This window comes from Bidens hawaiensis, unplaced genomic scaffold, assembly GCF_021521415.1.
Source record: "Bidens hawaiensis isolate Kalapana, Puna unplaced genomic scaffold, B.hawaiensis_p1.1 tig00019922_1, whole genome shotgun sequence".
Classification (NCBI taxonomy): Eukaryota; Viridiplantae; Streptophyta; class Magnoliopsida; order Asterales; family Asteraceae; genus Bidens; species Bidens hawaiensis.
In genome coordinates, this window is record NW_027493024.1 from 82,271 (window position 1) to 101,054 (window position 18,784).

Sequence of the window (18,784 nt, forward strand, 5' to 3'; positions counted from 1 at the left end):
TTTACATTCCCTACACGAGTAGTTTATTAGTAGTCAACTCGTCACGACTAGTTTAACCTTATATTCTACTCGTCGCAACTAAAGGACTTATGAATTACTCGTGGGTGTTGATTACAAGGCATAAACTTATTTAGTCGTGACGAGTAGTTGATTAGTGAACGTGCTCGTTACGGTTAGTTTAAGGACACGTGACAAGTTCGGATTGGTTTCTATAAACTACTCGTCACAACAAGTTTATAATACATATTTTTGGAATTTTTTGCAAGTGATACCTAAAACTAGAACTTTGATTTTATAAATACTTATTTTGGGAATTTTCCCTACTTTTGGCTTAATGGTATAATTATGAGCATTCAATTGTGAAAGGGGGTAGTTACCAGTCAAGCTGCACGTTTATTATAACTGGTTGGAAGCTTTTAATTGATTGATGGAAGTTACATGTTGAAGAATCAAAAATATGTATTTCCAATAACAATTCAAACATACAATATGCAAGATACAAGATTCCCGGTGTTGGTGTCGGTCTAATATGCAGCTCGAGGCGCTTTGTAGTATGCAGGAACGGTTGCAGGGAAGAACATTTGTCTAACCCCTTCCGACTTAATAATTGGAAAGATAATCCCCGATGCACCCTGCAAACATATTAAATCAAATGTCAAAACATATTATGAGAAACGACGGTTCGTTTAAATAAACTAAAAGCTAACCCAGATGAGCCGAGCCCCGAGCCATAACTGTTTTGGTGACGGGAACGGGATAAGCAAACGACCCACGCCATAGATGGCCACAGCAAAGAAATGACAAAACAGGACTAGCGGCCGTGGGTTGAGACCCGAGAGTAAAGATATTGGCCCTTGTGAACAAATGCCTCCGAGGCTAAGATAATCAAAACACGCTTGACGCATTTCTTTTCGTGCTGGATCCGGTGATGCACAAAATACCTTGTATAATGCACCCGCCAATGTATTTATTGTAGATGACACCGGCTGCAAGAAGAAAAAACAAAAAAACTACATTTGTTTTAGAAACAAGTTGATATCATATTATATTATGTGACTTGCCTTTCTAAGAGTATAGAAGCACTCAAGATAACTGCAAAGTGTAGGTGCATCATTAAGATTTTTTAGTGGTCTAAGAAGGTCACGAAGCAAGACGATATCTGATAATGCGACCGTCATTCCTCCACCGGTTAACGGGTGTCGCATGTTAAACGCGTCTCCCATTAAAAGAGCGCCTGGAGTCGGTTGAGGGTCAGCTGGCATACTTCGGTTTGGCATTGTTCTTATGTTTCCCTTATCTACCGCTGCCACAAAGGCCTCATATAACTCGTGTGGAATCTAAAATTTTAAGCATTCTTGTTAGATTATATACTATTAGCAGAAAACTCACAGACCTTACCAATATACTGCTAACGGTTAGTGAATTAAATACCTGTGGAGCAACAACGGTTTTGAGGTAATTAGCCATTTCCCCATTGGCAATAGAAGGTACCTTTTGGCCCGGGACATCGACCAGACAACGAACCTCAGTGTTACTAATAGGATAAAACAATATTGGTGAAGGATCCGCGAGTATAACGTGTCCATGGTTTGCATACGGAAGATCCACATTCTGCAAAACCAGACCCACAAAGCAAGAAGATACTTCTACCTGTTACAATATTATATAAATAAATTCAAATTTCTTCACAATATATGAAATGATAAACTAGTTAAATACCTTAGGCTTGCAGAGGACGCGACGAAGATTAGAAAAACAACCGTCACAAACAATGGTGAGGGGCGCGTATGCAGTCATCACTTGTCCATCTTTGGTCTTGTAACACACGCCTTTAACTGTTCCTTGTTCCTCAAGTAATGAAGTTACAGTCCCTTGCTCCAGTTTCACACTGGTAAGTTAAAATTTGTAAAAGGTCATTTACATTTTAGTCATTCATCAATAAACTTGATATTATTATTATTATATGTAAGGATTCAAAGAAACTATACTTTGGTAGAGATGCAGCCTTTTCCCTCATCCGTTGAATAAACCGTCCGTTGTGAAAGCTTCTCCCGGATACATCAGATTCATATTTTTCCAAAGGATAAGAGAGTTTTGTGTTTTTATTATCCATGTAAATGGCATAACCGAAAACTTGTTGAGCCTCAATTCCATCCACACAATCTGCAACAACTCAAAAGATATATACATTCAAATGAAAGACTGCAATGCTACTAAGAGGAATTGAATTGAACCTTACCTTGAAGACCTAACTCAATCAGTTTTAGATAGCCTCCTGGCTGCAGAAGTTCACCAACAATTCGATCTGGTTCAGTCAAGTCCCTTTCAATCACATGCACTCGTCGCCCATCCTGAACCAATAACATCATCAAGTGGTTTGAAAATTGAATTGAATAGCATTCATTTTTAACAACTTCTACAACTCAGAAATCTGCCGTGTTTCCGACTAATAATTTATATAGTAATCAAGTGAACCACTTAAAATTTCAAAATATCTACGCTAGATCCAACAGCTTACAGTTTAAACCAGTCAAGTGCATTTATTTTTTGTTAGATTCTTATCCTTTGTCCGCTTAGCTGTAAGCTGAGTCACGTTATTCTTCGTTTGGCATATCTATCTAGCTTCAATATAGTTCCGTGATTACAATTATTCTCAATGAGGTGGAAACTTCTCACACCAGTATTTGACGTGGATAATAATAATATTATTATTATTTAATCTAAAATGAAGTGCAATTCTTCTTCGGCTAAACTCGAATGCAATAACAAAGCTGAAGTGCAATGAAAACTGAAAATGTATCAAATACTGACACCAAAATAGTCGGATCCGAGAAATAATGAAAGCAATTTCACTGCGGTTGAAAGCGTATAAATGTATTATAAGTCAAGTGACGTATACCACCACCTAACAGAACCGTAGAAGCAAAGATGTAGAGTTTAGATTTATTAATGAATTACCTTTGCGAGAGTGCACGCAAGAGCAGCACCGGCTCCAACGATAATGACGTCACTACCTCCGTCACTCTGTAATCCGGGGCTATTGTCGTTATTAGCACATTTCGGAACAGTCTCCTTGGATTTACGACGAGGAGTTTTGAAGAGAAAAATGAAGGCTAATAATAATAATAAGTTAGTGGTTGTGTAATTAAATTTAAACATTATATATACATATTGTTTTATAGGGGATGGATCATGCGAGAAGTAATATCATAGTAAGAAGTGCCAGAAGTCGATTTTAACCGTTGATTAAACAAATAATGGTGCATAATGATAATGTCAAACTTGTAATTAAGAGAAAAATAATATACCACATATTTATGATAAAGGGGTAATTTGGTCTCCCTTCTGGTTGTTTCAAAACATTAATTTCCTAACTCCTAAATTGTTCTTCACATTAATTATCTTAGAAGGTTACAAATTTAAAAAAAAAATAAATTGGCTTTTACATAAAACACATCTTCTAAGAAAAATTTTAATGAATATCTACATGATCAATTTTTTTTACATTCACAGTTTCATAATATTCATTTAAATTATTTTTTATATGCATATGAAAAACAATGTATATGCAAGTAAATGTAATAATTTCATCTACACAAGTAACATAATAATCTACATATAACTCATGCTCACTTATACAAATACTTAGTTAATTTATATTCATCTACACGTAACTTGTGTTCACTAACACATAACTTATTTTCACCTACATAGATTTTTTATTTCTTTTATTTGCACCGACACTGAACTAATATTTACCTACACATAACTCGTATTTGCCTGCACATAAAAAGATTTATTAAAAAATAGTTAAAATTAAAATAACATGATTTTTTTCATACATTGAGAATATTTTACAAGTTTAATTTAATACTATTAATTGCATGTACAACTTTTGTTTGTGTATGTTAATATTGTAATATGTGTAGTTAAATAAAAATGGGTAGGCTATAACATGAAGTAGTTTTGTATATGTAGGTTAGCATTGTGATCTATGTAGGTTTATATATGTTGTATTTCAAATTGTGTATGTTTAAATTTTATTGTGTGTAGGTTCATATATGTACTGTGTAGGTGGTATTTCAAATTTTGTATATGTAAATTTTATCGCGTGTAGTTTTATATATGTACAGTGTAGGTGATATTTCGAATTATGTACGTGTAAATTTTATCTTGTGTTAGTATATTTGTATGCGGTATTTTGAATTGTGTATGTGCAAATTTTATTGTGTATATGATCAATTTCATACTGTGTAGGTGGTTTTACGAATTCGGTATAAAATTGAAATCTTCCTAGATTTGGTTAACTTAGAAAAGTGATGACAAAGGAATTAATCATAAATTAAAAATAAAAAAACAAACAATTTAAAACAAAAATTAGTTTATTAAGTTTATTAGTTATATTTTTTGAACTGGTCAAAATTTTTTTTATAATAGATAGAACTAGTTATATTATAAAAGTATTTAAATTAAAAACAAAATATGTGTAACTTATCAGATTTGTTATTTTTCATACAAGAGGAAAAAACTTGTACTAAAATAGCCCCATATATTAAAATAAAATAAGAATAAAAGAAAAATTATGATTGGTTGTAATGACTTTTCGGACTTCTCGCTCTAAAAACACTTTTGAAATGAACATAATCCTTGTTTTACATACATACATATATATATATATACCCGACACCCTGATAGGCTCGGATTTCTTTTTAAAATATATATATATATATATATATATATATAAATTTTAAAAAGAAATCCGAGCCTATCGGGGTGTCGGACCCGGCCCTCCCTTAGAGTCGGCCTTGTGTAAGACCATCCTCTATGTGCGTGTGGGGGCGGCATCCCCTCGGAACACCGCCGAGGGGCAACTTCGGAGGGGCGGCAAGGAGTGTTGTTGTGAAGACCGGATGACTTTGAGGGGGTGTGGGGCCATCAAACTTCTCTCTCTTTCTTACATACACACATATACATATATATGTATATGTGTGTGTGTATGTGGGCAGCAAACCACATCGGGACATTATAGAGAACACCTTCAAAACCTGGTTTCCTACATGGCGATGACGTGGGGAGGGGGGAGCCCCTTCATAGAGGATGGTCTAAGAGCATGTACAACGTTGTGGACATCCGTGGTGATGTGACACACAGATGAAATGGAGGCAAGGTCACCGCGTTGTGGCGCAAAGTATGTGAGGCAAGGTTTGTGAAGGAGGACTTGGGGACGGACTCCATGTGAGCACCCCCACTCGCATTCATATATGTACAATTTTAATAATTTTTAGTGAGGTTTGTGAATGTCGGGTGTTGTAGAAAAAATGAAAGGACTTTGAGAAAATTTGTAATCTAATGTGATGATTTATAGAGTTCTAACGTTGTGGAAGTTCTAAGGGAGAATAGATGACTTGAAAATTGTAATGAAAGTCTAAATAAAAAAAAAGTTAGTTTAATATATATTCAAAATGTCATTCTGACCTAAGCTGGACGGTAAAGATTCTTCTTGTTTTTGAAGTGATGAAGACCAGAGTTTAATTCTTGACACTCGGGTAATTTTCTTTTAAAGTAGTTTAGAAGTAATATTAAAAATACATAGTTGGATGAGTCGCTGTTAAAAAAATATACATTCAAAACTATAATAAGAAATCAAAATTTGAAGCTAGGTGCAAAGAACACCTTGGTCAAACTACATGCAAAATGAGTGGTAAACAAGATGATTTTAAACTAAAGGTGCAAACAAACTGACACTTTCTGTAAGTTTAAACTCAACTTGTATAACTTAAAAAATTAGAGTTTGAGTTTGGCTCATACTCACTATTCGCCAATATTGTAGGTTTATTGGATTACATCGAAACAGAAGGCAAGCGGGCAACAAGCTGCGCCACTACCCTTTTTTGAATCGCAAAACCCAATCTTTTAAAAACTATATTTGCTGATCTTGGAGTCATAACATTACTGTCGAAACACGAAATGAATCTAACCTGATCCAAGACGATGTTTCCACGGATTTTGAGATGAACGGACCACGTCTTGATCTTCTTCTTCTTCGGCTGCGTTTGAGGCCTGCGATGTTGAGACCTGCGATCTAGAGACCTGCGATGGCTGCATGAGGGTGTGGAGGTGACTGCTAAGATATCCTGAGGATTTCTTGTTCACAGACACAAAAAGTGGTGGTGGCTCTTATTGAGCATCACCCATTTGATAAGGAGGTGGAGACCTCCTTATATAGGGAGCCTCATGGCCACCATCATGGTACCCTAATGGGTCTAGCCCAGTTAGGGTTACCTCCACAAAACCCCCTCAGCCCAAAAACAAATGTATTAGCCCATATAATAAAATAAGCCCAAAACACAATAAATTAGGGTTCTTAGTACCATACCCCGACAAGCCCCCCAAGTCCAGTGTTGCTCCTAGGCGTGCAAGCGTTTAGGTGGAGCACTGGACTTTATAAGGTGTGCTAGATCGTGAGGCGGTTTCTTCCCTTTTCTTCGGCCTTGTCTTTGAGTTTTGGGAGGTTTTCTCCATGATGGTGACATGTTGTGATCCTTATGATGATGATGGTGCACTAGTATGAATAAGATATAGCACGCATCATAATAATAGTGGCGCGGGGCCTGATAATAAAGCTTGCGCGCGAGGCGACTTATGAGCTATAGTAATAACAAAAGCCTGCGCGCGAAGCGACTTACGAGCTGAGAATAATAAAAGCCTGCGCGCGAGGCGACTTACGAGCTGAGAGTAATAAAGCTGGCGCGTGCGGCGACTTACGAGCCTGTAGAATAATGAGAGCCTGCGCGCATGGCGACTTACGAGCTGTAATAATAAAGAAGCTGGCGCGCGAGGCGACTTACGAGCTTGTAGAATAATGAAGCTGGCGCGTGAGGCGGCTTACGAGCTTGTAGAATAATGAGAGCCTGCGCGCATGGCGACTTACGAGCTGTAATAATAAAGAAGCTGGCGCGCGAGGCGACTTACGAGCTGTAATAATAAAGAAGCTGGCGCGCGAGGCGACTTACGAGCTTGTAGAATAATGAAGCTGGCGCGCGAGGCGACTTACGAGCTTGTAGAATAATGAAGCTGGCGCGTGAGGCGGCTTACGAGCTGTAAAATAATAAAGCTGGCGCGTGAGGCGACTTACGAGCTTGTAGAATAATGAGAGCCTGCGCGCATGGCGACTTACGAGCTGTAATAATAAAGAAGCTGGCGCGCGAGGCGACTTACGAGCTGTAATAATAAAGAAGCTGGCGCGCGATGCGACTTACGAGCTTGTAGAATAATGAAGCTGGCGCGCAAGGCGACTTACGAGCTTGTAGAATAATGAAGCTGGCGCGTGAGGCGGCTTACGAGCTGTAAAATAATAAAGCTGGCGCGTGAGGCGACTTACGAGCTTGTAGAATAATGAGAGCCTGCGCGCATGGCGACTTACGAGCTAAGAATAGTAAAGCCTGCGCGCGAGAGGCGTCTTACGAGCTGAGAATAATAATTAAGCTGGCGCGCGGGGCGACTTACGAGCTGAGAATAATAACAGCCTACGCGCGAGGCGTCTTATGAGCTGTGTGAATAATAAAGCCTGCGCGTGAGGCGACTTACGGGCTGTAATAATAATAACAGCTTGCGCGCGAGGCGTCTTATGAGCTGCATGAATAATAAAAAGCTTGCGCGCGAGGCGTCTTACGAGCTATAAGAATAATAACAGCCTGCGCGCGAGGCGTCTTATGAGCTGTGTGAATAATAAAGCCTGCGCGTGAGGCGACTTACGGGCTAAAAGAATAGTAACAGCTTGCGCGCGAGGCGTCTTATGAGCTGTCATAATAATAAAAAGCTTGCGCGCGAGGCGTCTTATGAGCTGTGTGAATAATAAAAGCCTGCGCGTGAGGCGACTTACGGGCTAAGAATAATAAAGCTTGCGCGCGAGAGGCGTCTTACGAGCTACTTTATGTCCCGCGCCACGTGCAGATGTTGCATGCGCGTGCGCGTAGACTTTGGTTTTGTGTTATGCGCCACGCGCAGATGTTGCATGCGCGTGCGTGTAGACTGTGACATGTGTGAGCGTGTGATGCATAAGCGTGTGTAATATGCGTGAGCATATGCGATGCGTGAGCATATGGTATGAGGATTCCCAACCCTTAAGTTTTGCACGTAGCCATATGGGATATTATGAGGATTCCCAACCTTGAAGTTTGGCGCGTAGCCATATGGGATATTAGGAGGATTCCCAACCTTGGCGCGTAGCCATATGGGATATTATGAGGATTCCCAACCTTGGCGCGTAGCCATATGGGATATTATGAGGATTCCCAACCTTGATGTTTGGCGCGTAGCCATATGGGATATTAGGAGGATTCCCAACCTTGGCGCGTAGCCATATGGGATATTAGGAGGATTCCCAACCTTGCAGTTTGGCGCGTAGCCATATGGGATATTAGGAGGATTCCCAACCTTGAAGTTTGGCGCGTAGCCATATGGGATATTAGGAGGATTCCCAACCTTGGCGCGTAGCCATATGGGATATTAGGAGGATTCCCAACCTTGAAGTTTGGCGCGTAGCCATATGGGATATTAGGAGGATTCCCAACCTTGAAGTTTGGCGCGTAGCCTGATGCGCGCATGCACGGCGATAGAGTGGTGACTCGCGAGTGCGCGTGCATGGCGGAGGTCTAACCTGAAATGAATCTAACCTGATCCAAGACGATGTTTCCACGGATTTTGAGATGAACGGACCACGTCTTGATCTTCTTCTTCTTCGGCTGCGTTTGAGGCCTGCGATGTTGAGACCTGCGATCTAGAGACCTGCGATGGCTGCATGACGGTGTGGAGGTGACTGCTAAGATATCCTGAGGATTTCTTGTTCACAGACACAAAAAGTGGTGGTGGCTCTTATTGAGCATCACCCATTTGATAAGGAGGTGGAGACCTCCTTATATAGGGAGCCTCATGGCCACCATCATGGTACCCTAATGGGCCTAGCCCAGTTAGGGTTACTTCCACAAAACCCCCTCAGCCCAAAAACAAATGTATTAGCCCATATAATAAAATAAGCCCAAAACACAATAAATTAGGGTTCTTAGTACCATACCCTGACAATTACTATGTATGACCCGCTGAACACGGGTAAGTAGCTCCACAGCTTCAGACGCGAGGAAACCAAAAGTGTCAAAAGCAAAAGGAATAAATACATGTTGGTTGTCAAGACACGCCTTTTCATGTTTTGCCACCTTACCTGAAGCAGCTTTTAATGCGGCTTGACCGACCGCGAAACCACTACTCCCTAAGCCCACCAAAGGAGAAACCCCTGTTAAATCCACACACACGTGTTTCCCTCCTATCCATCCAAACACCAAAATGTCAGCCGGTCGAAGAGATGATCTTCCCTCCGACGGGTCAGTCAGGAAATTCACAGGTGCTTCTTTCTTAACAGAAATTCCAGCTCGCCTGAATATATCAAAGAGCACATCCCTAACCAGATCGTGTCGGTACTTGAACCCCGGGAGCTCTTTACAGTGCACCGCGTGCTTCCCATATGAGTCTAAACACGCTTTACGACAAACATGACATATCTCATCAACCGGAAATAGAGGAATCATAAGGCGATACCTAAGGATACTACGATACTCCACTGGAGACATATGCTGGCCTAACCCATCTATAGGGATAGCAAGAAGAAAATCTTGAGCATGTGGTGCTTGTAGACACTCAAAAATGGCTTTTTGTCTGCTTGTCATGTTAAAGTGTGACTCCATGTCGTGAAAAATTTTACTAAAAAGAGTGCTCGCCAATGCATGATGGGCTTTAGAGGGGGCGGTCTCTTTGTTAGAGAAACTGCTAAAATCGAAGCTTGGAATCATATCACGAGGACAAGCCAGAGCACAAGAATAATCAGAATCCATCCCACATATACCACTGTCTCGCAAAATGTGATCCTGAAGCACCCACGATTGGGCTCTCGAGGCCACAAACGCATAAGAGGAAGCCTCTACTGCCGAATACAACCCCAAATGTCACACCCCGACCAAAGGCGGCGGAACATGCCGAGGTGTAACGATTGTCCATAAGCACATGACACTAATTAAAGTGACAATATTTAATAAACTCATTTCATTTCACAACATCGAAAATGTCACATAACAATTATCCATAAAATAACCATGAACAAGATATCACAAAATATGGCAAATTGATATTGTTCATTTTTACTAATATCCTAAGGTCTTTGATGTCGTTTTCTTCACAATCATAAATCAACCAAGATGCAAACCTGCAACATTTCATAAAATAAAGTTTGTCAACACAAAGGTCGGTGAGCAATTCATAAGTTTAATCATATTAGTATATAATAAAGATAGCCATAAAATTTGCATACGAAACGATAAATAAAAGTGGTAATTTGGATAAATAGATATCGCTAAACACATTAGCGACACCTAGCTTTAAGGGGATGCCAAATAGTCTAGGATTTTATAGTTATCGTTAATTGCATTACGTTAACGACACCTTACTATAAGGGGATGCCAAATAGTCTAGGATTTTATAGTTCCACCAACCAAAAGCGATAAACACATAGGCATATAAGCATAGAACACCAAATCAAGCAGTTATTTAGGTAAAGTATACAACTACGTTTGTGGTTTAAGATTCAAATATAAAGCATTTTGTTGAATAAGTATGAAAGGTCACCCCCAAAATAAAAGATGGAAAATGGGGTATGAAGTACTCACCTTCAAGTGGTAAACTTGAAAGATGATAATTTGGAGATTTGTCGGAACGACGAGTTTAACGTACAATGCCTAAAAAGAAAAGAAGTCTTGAATTTAGAAAGGTTGTCTTGAAGGTCTTTAAACAAAATAAATGTTGAGAAATGTAAATAATTAAAGTTCAAGGTTTAAAATGTGACTATTTAAGAATTTATAATAATAACCTTTAAAAATGTAAGTTTGCTCGAAACCGGGTTAAAGTATCTAACCTTAATATTTACTCAACCTATGTTAAGTAATAAGGTGGGTAAAATGCAAGAATGCAAATCCATTTGGAATAAAGATACTAAAACGGGTTTTTTTTATCGAGTGTTCGGGTTGTCGGTTCGGGTCTTGATAATTGGTCAAACCCAAAGTCAACTTTCCAAAATATTGAATGTTATGAGATAACTCAATAAAATTTAATAAGACTTAACCAAGTATGTAGTTCCATTGTTTTAGAACTAACAACGCACGTTAAGCGAGTGTTCGGTTTTGTCGGTCCAAACTTTGTTATGAGATCAAGCTGGATCCAACATTTTCAAGTACTTAAGAAAATATTTAAAAATCAATTTGTAACTATTTTTAAAGAAATATACAAGTCTTGATGGCTAAAAAAAAAACACTTGTGTGTCCTAAGCGAGCAAGAATCGGTTTGGTTCGGTTTCCATCTTACAACAAGTTCATAGATGGTTTCCACATGTCCAAACACTAAATAACTTGTATAATAATGTACAAATAAAAAAATACAAAAAGTTAACAATAAAGTCTTTAAACAAAAGTTTGGTTTTCGGTTCGGATCGTGTTTCGGGTTAAGACCGAGGTAAGATTCTACAAACCCATAACCATCGAATTTGTAAAAATGATTTTAGAAACTTAGATCTAACACTAAGTATGTTTAAACAAACAAAACTAGTAACAAAGTTCGGTTTGCGGTTTAGAGCTATTTACGGTTAAACCGAAGCATAGACTCTTAAAAACCCATAACCATGGAACTTGTAAACATGACCAACAAACTAAAATAAGCAAGATTAATATGTATGAACAAGTTATATAGATGTATATATATCAAGGACACGAAGTCCTCCATGAAGCCTTGCCTTATGGGGTCCGAAACCTCACCGACCGGAATCGGAGAAGTAACTACCAAAGGTAAACAAGGGGTGTATATTATATATATGTTGCACAACCATAAACAAGTATTAATAAGGCTACATAAACTAATTAAGATGAAAGACCAAAATCCTTCAAGAACACTTAAGAAGATAACCTTGAATCTTTGATGTTTGAGAGAGTTTTTTTTTTTTGGAGTTGTAGCAAGGGAAAATGAAGAGGAAAGGTGGTATATATAGGGTAATGTTGGTGGTCAAATATGGGTGTGAGACACAAGAGTTTTCATGCAAAATAGATCAAGACAAAAACACAAAACAACAAAAAAATAAATAAATAAATAAAACAACAAGTGTGAAACAATATTGTAACATAAATCCATTATTTTGATTATAACATAAGCTTCGGTTTACAAATCGGGTCGGTTTACATAATAAACAAATACAAAAACGAATACAAACAAGACCCGAAATTGACGAATGTCACACCAAACCCCCATTCTTAATGGGTAAGGAAGCAAGTCGCCATTGGAGGTCTCCAAAGAAAGGACCTCCACAAACTACAATGTCCTCGATCGCCTCACGCAATCCCTTGTCAAAAACACCGCTGCCTCCATCATGTGTACAGGTTGGCATGTTCTCAAACCAAATAAAAGTTTAGCAATACCCATACATGATCGAAGCAAAAGTAACTCACTCTGCGGGTCACCAAGTTTTGGTAGAAGACGCATCAAATCAACAGCATTAGTAGCTCTCCTATTTGCCAAACCCTTAATAAACCCGGTGTGTTTACTAACAGCTCCCCCAAGAAGCTTCACCCCTAATAATGGTCTCCCGATGTCAGCAGGGAATAAACCGTCACGAGACTTCGTACCATCACAAGAAGGCCAAAATAGCTCAGTTTTCTTAAATATTCAGTTCAAGACCCAAAGTTGGACCCGTCACCTTAATGATATCCAGCACTTTAGCCACATCCATTGAATCTCCAATGACTGTGCCATCATCAAGATACCAGGCATGAAGAAGAAGCTTGCAATTGTCTCGAATCTGATGCACAAGGGGGTGTAAAACCAAGGAAAAAAGGAGTGGTCCCAATGGGTCTCCTTGTTGAACCCCTGTGGTGGACCAAATATTATCATCCCCAAGATATAGTCTTGATGGCTGCCCATATAAAAATTCCACCCACAAGGAAATAGAAGGGCATCTGATCCTTACCTCATGAAGTAAAGCTGATCTATCCACCATATTAAATGCATTAGAAAAATCAACTGTAAGCATTGCAAGAGACCCATCAGTGTGGCGCTCACTCAATACCCTGTTGGCGCTATGTAATATGGCCTCCGCACCACCCGACACACCAACCCCAAACTGGAAATCATTAAGGTATTTGGTCATTTCTTTGCCAACCCCTTTCATAGCCACCTTAGAAACCAAACGCCTCCATATAGTACCCACTGCAATAGGTCGAATCCCGTTGTCGGGTTTTAAAAGCGGTGTAAGAGGAGCAGACGCGACAAACTCTGCCAAAGTAGACGGACATTTCCCTCCTAACCATAAATTAACCACTACAGTGATAGCACATATGAGGTTAGTGGCAATAGCCGACCCTTCTCCACCAAGAGCATATGCACCAACCATAAATTAACTCACTTGTTTATTGTTTAATAAGTATAAGTATTTCGTTTGTAGATTCTCACCAACCACGAGAGAGATTAACACAGAACACTATATATTGCTTAACATACATAACAAAATCAATCTTTTATGTTTCTAATCTTAGTGAATTTAAAAATAACAGAAAATGGTAATATTTGTTGCTTCTCACTAATCTCTTCAGAAATTAAAAGTAGAAAAAAACCATACAAAACGAAATCACTTTTAACTATTCGTTAATATATAGCATATGCACTTGTAAATTATATTATACACGCATATATGAATAAACAATACAAAACAAAGCATGATGGTTTTTTTTATGTGCGTAATCTATGTTTGTGTATGTTAAAAAATATATATATACAAATATACAAATCTAGGTTTAAACGCATTATCTTTAATATCACAATATATTGTTTTGTAATGGCCCCATATATATATATAGGGTTGGGACTAGGTACATATGCAAACTTTGCAAAGTGAAGAGAAAAAAAACCGTGTGGTGACTAAATCGTAGTTACTCTCAATGGAGTAATTACGCGACAACAAAATACAAGTAGAACAATAATGATTATGCTGTAGTTTACCAGTAGCGTAATTATTGTACTCTACTTTTATTTTGTTGTAACGTAATTACTCAATTTAGATTAATTGCAGTTTTGCTACCACATGGACTTTTCTCTTCACTTCAGACGGTTCGCACATCACTTAATGAAACGTCCTTCGATTTAGACTCGAGCTTGAGATCGAGAACATTTAACCTTAATTTGAATCTAGCTTTTGTGAATAAATCTCAAGTAGCAAAGACAACTTGACTCGATTACCAACAATATTAAAACCTCCTTGTATACACTGGTGTATCGTTAAGCGACAAATTTAAGTGAATTTTAATATTTTGCCCCAATACGCCATCATCAAGTTTATTAGGTTATAGTCGTATTTCATCTATAAACTGATTCACAAGAACTTATTGTACATACCTTAATCATTAAAACCATGCTTTAGTATTTTGGGTTCCATATATAAACAGCACCAACATCTTTATGGCTTTGAACTTACCATATTCTACTTGGGTAAGCGTATGGTACATGTCTCAATATTATATTGAATGATCTAATCTATATATCATAGTCACTCATTTATATTATTATGCTATTAATGAGTATTGGAAATTAGTAACGTAGTTTATGTAATACCATGTTATGTCAAAAGTACAACTGAAAATTTCGTATAAGACAAAAATGGAACAAAAAGTAGGATAAAATGTCTCTAACTCTTAATTATATGCTTCAACTACTTATCTTTTACCTCAAAAAACTTTATGAAATGTTAAAATGCTTTATTAATAACTTTTTTTGTCAATAAATTTTAAAGATACCGCCCATGCCCAAGTCCCAACTCAACCTGACCCAAAAGTTTCTTGCGTCTAGTTGTGAGAAATTTGGTCACATGAAAAAAGTGACCTCACAGGAAAAAGAAAATCATGTCGCCGACTCTCCGTAACTAGATGCATGAATTTTAAAACCGGTGACTAGAGGTGGCAAAATGTGATGGGTTGGATAACACGTCAACACTGATTAACTTCTTTTATAGGGATTTACCACATATATATTGCTATATGTAAAAGAGGTTTCATTCATATGTTATCATTTGTGTTTCTGAAAAGTTGTCTACTAGTGATAATTGGGAAAATGTAACCATTCATTGAAATTCACTTTCATCAGCATGTTTGTGTTGCTACAAAAGTTTTGTAGCTGTTTATTCAATTACTCTAGTGACTCATGTATAGAAATTAGAACACAAGAACATAATTTATGCATCCTTTTGTTTACCAATGTGAAAACTTTGAAGTTTGAAAGAAACAGATGATTTTCGACATATAAAAGTAGTTCAAACATCAGAATCACACCCATGGATTATTATGCAAACAGGAAGCTCTTGTGGTTTCAATCTCATTCCAAAACAGGCCGAAAAGTAAAAACCTTGTGGTTCACTAATAAAGTCACTTGTTCCTAATAATGTTCTTCAGCTTCTCATTTGCTGCTACAAGTTCTGCCGCTATGCCTGATTCATTAGCCGAATGCCCTGCATCTGGAACCACCTGCAATGATGATAAAGAGTAACAGGTCAAAACGGGTGGTAAAATGCCGCACGGATCAAAAGGCTGACATTATTATATAGTGATCAAAACAAGTTTAGGGTGGATGAAAAAACATACCTTAAAATCTGCCTCTGGCCAAGCTTTATGTAGATCCCATGCTGACATCATGGGGCAACAACAATCATATCTTCCCTGTAATAATATCCAACACAACAAAAGCATAAGAATAGCATTGACAAATTATGTAGTTAATATATGAAGCCTTTTAGACGTTTGACCATTGGCCATACCTGTACAATGACAGCATTGATATGCTTGATTTTGTCGATATTATCCAAGAGATGTGAATCTGTAGAAAAGAATCCCTTATTTACAAAGTAATGGTTCTCAATCCTTGCAAAAGCCTGCATATTAAAAGGAAAACAACCCTTTTAATCCAAACCAATATTTTCAAACAAATGTATTATGCTCCTAGACTCACATATACAGTAATGTTTTCTTCAAAACTAGGTAGACATATGTTTCGGTTTTCAAAAGAGAAAAAAAAAATTCTATGGCTTTTATATGTTTTTTTAACCTTTTGCGCGATCAAAATACTATATAGACCTCACCCTATGTATACACACATGTGTTTGTGTAAGAATGATGAAAGTATAATACCAGTGAGAAAGCATCATTGTCCCCTCTCTTAATAGTCTCTTCATTTGGTATCAAATGAGCCGTCATCATTTCCCATTTAGTCCACGCCCTAGCAGCCTCATACTAACAACAAAATACCAAAATCAAGATGCTAATAAGAACAATTAAAAAAACATAGCTTCATTTTAAGTTTAGAAAAAAACAGTACTTGTGTGTTCAAGTCATCAGAATTCAATCTCTTGTGATACGCCTTCACAAAACAATCTCTTTCATTTTCCGGTATAAGATCTCTAAACGGCTCCCAAGCTGTCACAATTATAAAAAAATAAAATAAAAAAAATAAAAACAAACAGTTGGTTTTATAAAACATACCATCAGGAAATATTGCAGCAGCACCGCCTTCATAAAACCAATCAATCTCTTTCTTCCTCAATAAGAAGATCCCTCTTAACACAATCCCGGTCACCTTATCGGGATGAGACTGACTGTATGCAAGAGCAAGTGTGCTTCCCCATGACCCACCAAATACCTAAAACACACAGGGCAAGTTCATAAAAACGAAACTTAAATAATTAAATTAAAGGAAAGGCAAACCTGCCATTCGGGAATTTTAAGGTGTTCTCTTAGTTTTTCAATGTCTTTAACGAGATCCCATGTTGTATTCTCCTCTAAACAAGCATGGGGTGTACTTTTACCGGCTCCTCTCTAGAATAATAATAATATAATCAATAATTGTAAAATAATTTCAAAATTGTTATTATTTAGTGGAGGATTTAATAATGAACCTGATCGAAGAGAATGATTCGATAAAATTCAGGATCGAAAAATCTTCTGTTACTTGGTGAAGTTCCGCCTCCTGGACCCCCATGTAGAAATACAACTGGCTACAATTTTGCAGCAAATAAAGTATATTATTTATTTATTTATTATTATTATTATTATTATTATTATTATTATTATTAGCATTAGTATTATTATTTTCATTATTATTTACTGTTATCCAATTGTGTGCAATACAACAAACATGTACCACACTCTCAATTTCCCTAACTGCATAGTGTGATGAGAAACAAGTTGCTCATATGTAACATTAACTCGTTTGATTAAACAGGCCGACCCGCCAACGTGTTTATAATGAAGCAGACCAACTCGCCAACCCGTTTAGCCCATTTATCACAACCCCACCAACCAGTTTTGCAAGTTTAGAACTTGATCACAACCCATTTACAAAACATACCAACACATCACAACCTGTTTCACCCGCTTGGCTAAATGGCTTAAGCAGGTCATGTACACGTTGCACAATTTTAAATGTGGCCAGTTGGCGTTGATGTAGGTAACACCATAAAATATTTTAAAGAGTGTTTGCTATTGCTTATTTGCTTTAAACCTATACAATAACCTCACAAATAAGCAAATTAAGCACTTAATAAGCATAGTAACCACTTGATAATGCAATCCCACACCATGCAAATAACTAAACATAATCCAATAGCAAACTTTCAAATATAATTTCAAGAAACTACAAAAACAAAAACAGAGTATGATCACTAACATGACCAGAAGGATTCCCAGATTGCTCCCAGTTAATTGTATGAACATCAGAAACTTTTAGCATCCCAGTAGCATACGGCTCAATCTCTTCATAAAGCTTCCTATTCAACTCATTCTTCGATTCCATCGATTCGGTAACCACCTGCACTGATTCACTCTTATTCCAAGAACTCTTAACCCTAGACACCAAATTCTTTCCTCCTGCAAAAATTAGCAAACTTTCTTTAAAAATCAACAAATCCAAACAAGGGTTTTGATCTTTGAACCCCAAATATTGAAACAAAACGGTCAATTTTAACAAAATTGACCAAATTAGCATGAACCCAGATGGGATCATGCATAAAAATATGAACTTTATAAAGATGGAATCGATAATCACACCTATGAAAGTGGGAATCTTGAAGTGGGTAGATGTAAAGAAGAATTGAGAGGGGATAGAGTGAGGAGTAGAAGTGAAGTGAGGGAACAGAGTGTTTTGAATAAGCCCTAAATTCATCTGTCAAATTAATAAATGGGCACCGATTGAAACGCCCAATTGGTTTGATGGATTCCAATTTAAGGCGTTAAAGTTAATTTAAAATTAAATAAAATTAATTATAATTATGATTGCAATGATTTGATTATCACAAATTGGTTATTTGTGTAGAGATCCTTCCCATTGTCTTTATTTTGGTTCCATGATTCCTAAGATAGGAGATAAAATATAACATAATGGTTCTTTATTATTATTACTCTTATCGTTATCGCTATCATGTGTTATACGACTATATGTAATGTTTATGGACCGTGTCATCTTTATTGTTAAACGGTCATCTTCAAACTTGGTAACTCTTAAGAGGGGCCTTCGTTTCTTTCATTGATACGGGTCTCAAGATAATTTATTTAAAAGCAAAATAATTGAAGTTGGGGTGAACCCCATTAAGTTCGTTCATCTCGGGTTACCCTTAGGAGCCGACATGGAGTTACCAAAATTTTGGTTGCCTAGTTTTGGTTGTTTC

General features: G+C 37.5%; 2 protein-coding genes across 2 annotated transcripts; both read right to left on the bottom strand.

Annotated features, from left to right (window-relative positions):
• Nucleotides 1-463: 463 nt before the first annotated feature.
• On the bottom strand, nucleotides 464-13,474 carry LOC143559478 (squalene monooxygenase SE1-like). The gene is made up of 12 exons (XM_077048048.1): nucleotides 13,052-13,474; nucleotides 12,782-12,997; nucleotides 12,534-12,702; nucleotides 3,760-3,780; nucleotides 2,959-3,113; nucleotides 2,240-2,351; nucleotides 1,989-2,163; nucleotides 1,720-1,888; nucleotides 1,432-1,650; nucleotides 1,062-1,337; nucleotides 708-986; nucleotides 464-632 (listed from the first exon to the last, which is right to left on the bottom strand). The coding sequence occupies exons 1-12, from the start codon at nucleotides 13,472-13,474 to the stop codon at nucleotides 525-527; spliced, it is 2,322 nt and encodes a 773-aa protein (XP_076904163.1). The 3' UTR covers nucleotides 464-524.
• Nucleotides 13,475-15,462: 1,988 nt separating this feature from the next.
• LOC143559459 (proline iminopeptidase-like) lies at nucleotides 15,463-18,313 on the bottom strand. Its single transcript, XM_077048033.1, has 10 exons — nucleotides 18,168-18,313; nucleotides 17,788-17,987; nucleotides 17,018-17,116; nucleotides 16,827-16,937; nucleotides 16,605-16,761; nucleotides 16,441-16,538; nucleotides 16,254-16,355; nucleotides 15,884-15,997; nucleotides 15,711-15,785; nucleotides 15,463-15,593 (listed from the first exon to the last, which is right to left on the bottom strand). Exons 1-10 carry the CDS (start codon nucleotides 18,280-18,282, stop codon nucleotides 15,495-15,497), a joined length of 1,170 nt encoding a protein of 389 aa, XP_076904148.1. The 5' UTR covers nucleotides 18,283-18,313; the 3' UTR covers nucleotides 15,463-15,494.
• Between the last annotated feature and the right edge of the window lie 471 nt (nucleotides 18,314-18,784).

Excerpts from the sequence above, each read along its gene's own strand:
- LOC143559459 (XM_077048033.1), bottom strand. The coding sequence starts at position 18,282 with ATGAATTTAGGGCTTATTCAAAACACTCTGTTCCCTCACTTCACTTCT. Across the intron at positions 17,117-17,787 it reads CTGGGAATCCTTCTGGTCAT|CCAGTTGTATTTCTACATGG; the intron begins GTTAGTGATCAT and ends GCAAAATTGTAG. Across the intron at positions 16,762-16,826 it reads TTAAAATTCCCGAATGGCAG|GTATTTGGTGGGTCATGGGG; the intron begins GTTTGCCTTTCC and ends TGTGTGTTTTAG.
- LOC143559478 (XM_077048048.1), bottom strand. The coding sequence starts at position 13,474 with ATGGTTGGTGCATATGCTCTTGGTGGAGAAGGGTCGGCTATTGCCACT. Across the intron at positions 3,114-3,759 it reads CAAATACGAGTTATGTGTAG|CCTTCATTTTTCTCTTCAAA; the intron begins GTAAATATTAGT and ends TATTATTATTAG. Across the intron at positions 633-707 it reads TCGGGGCTCGGCTCATCTGG|GGTGCATCGGGGATTATCTT; the intron begins GTTAGCTTTTAG and ends ATATGTTTGCAG.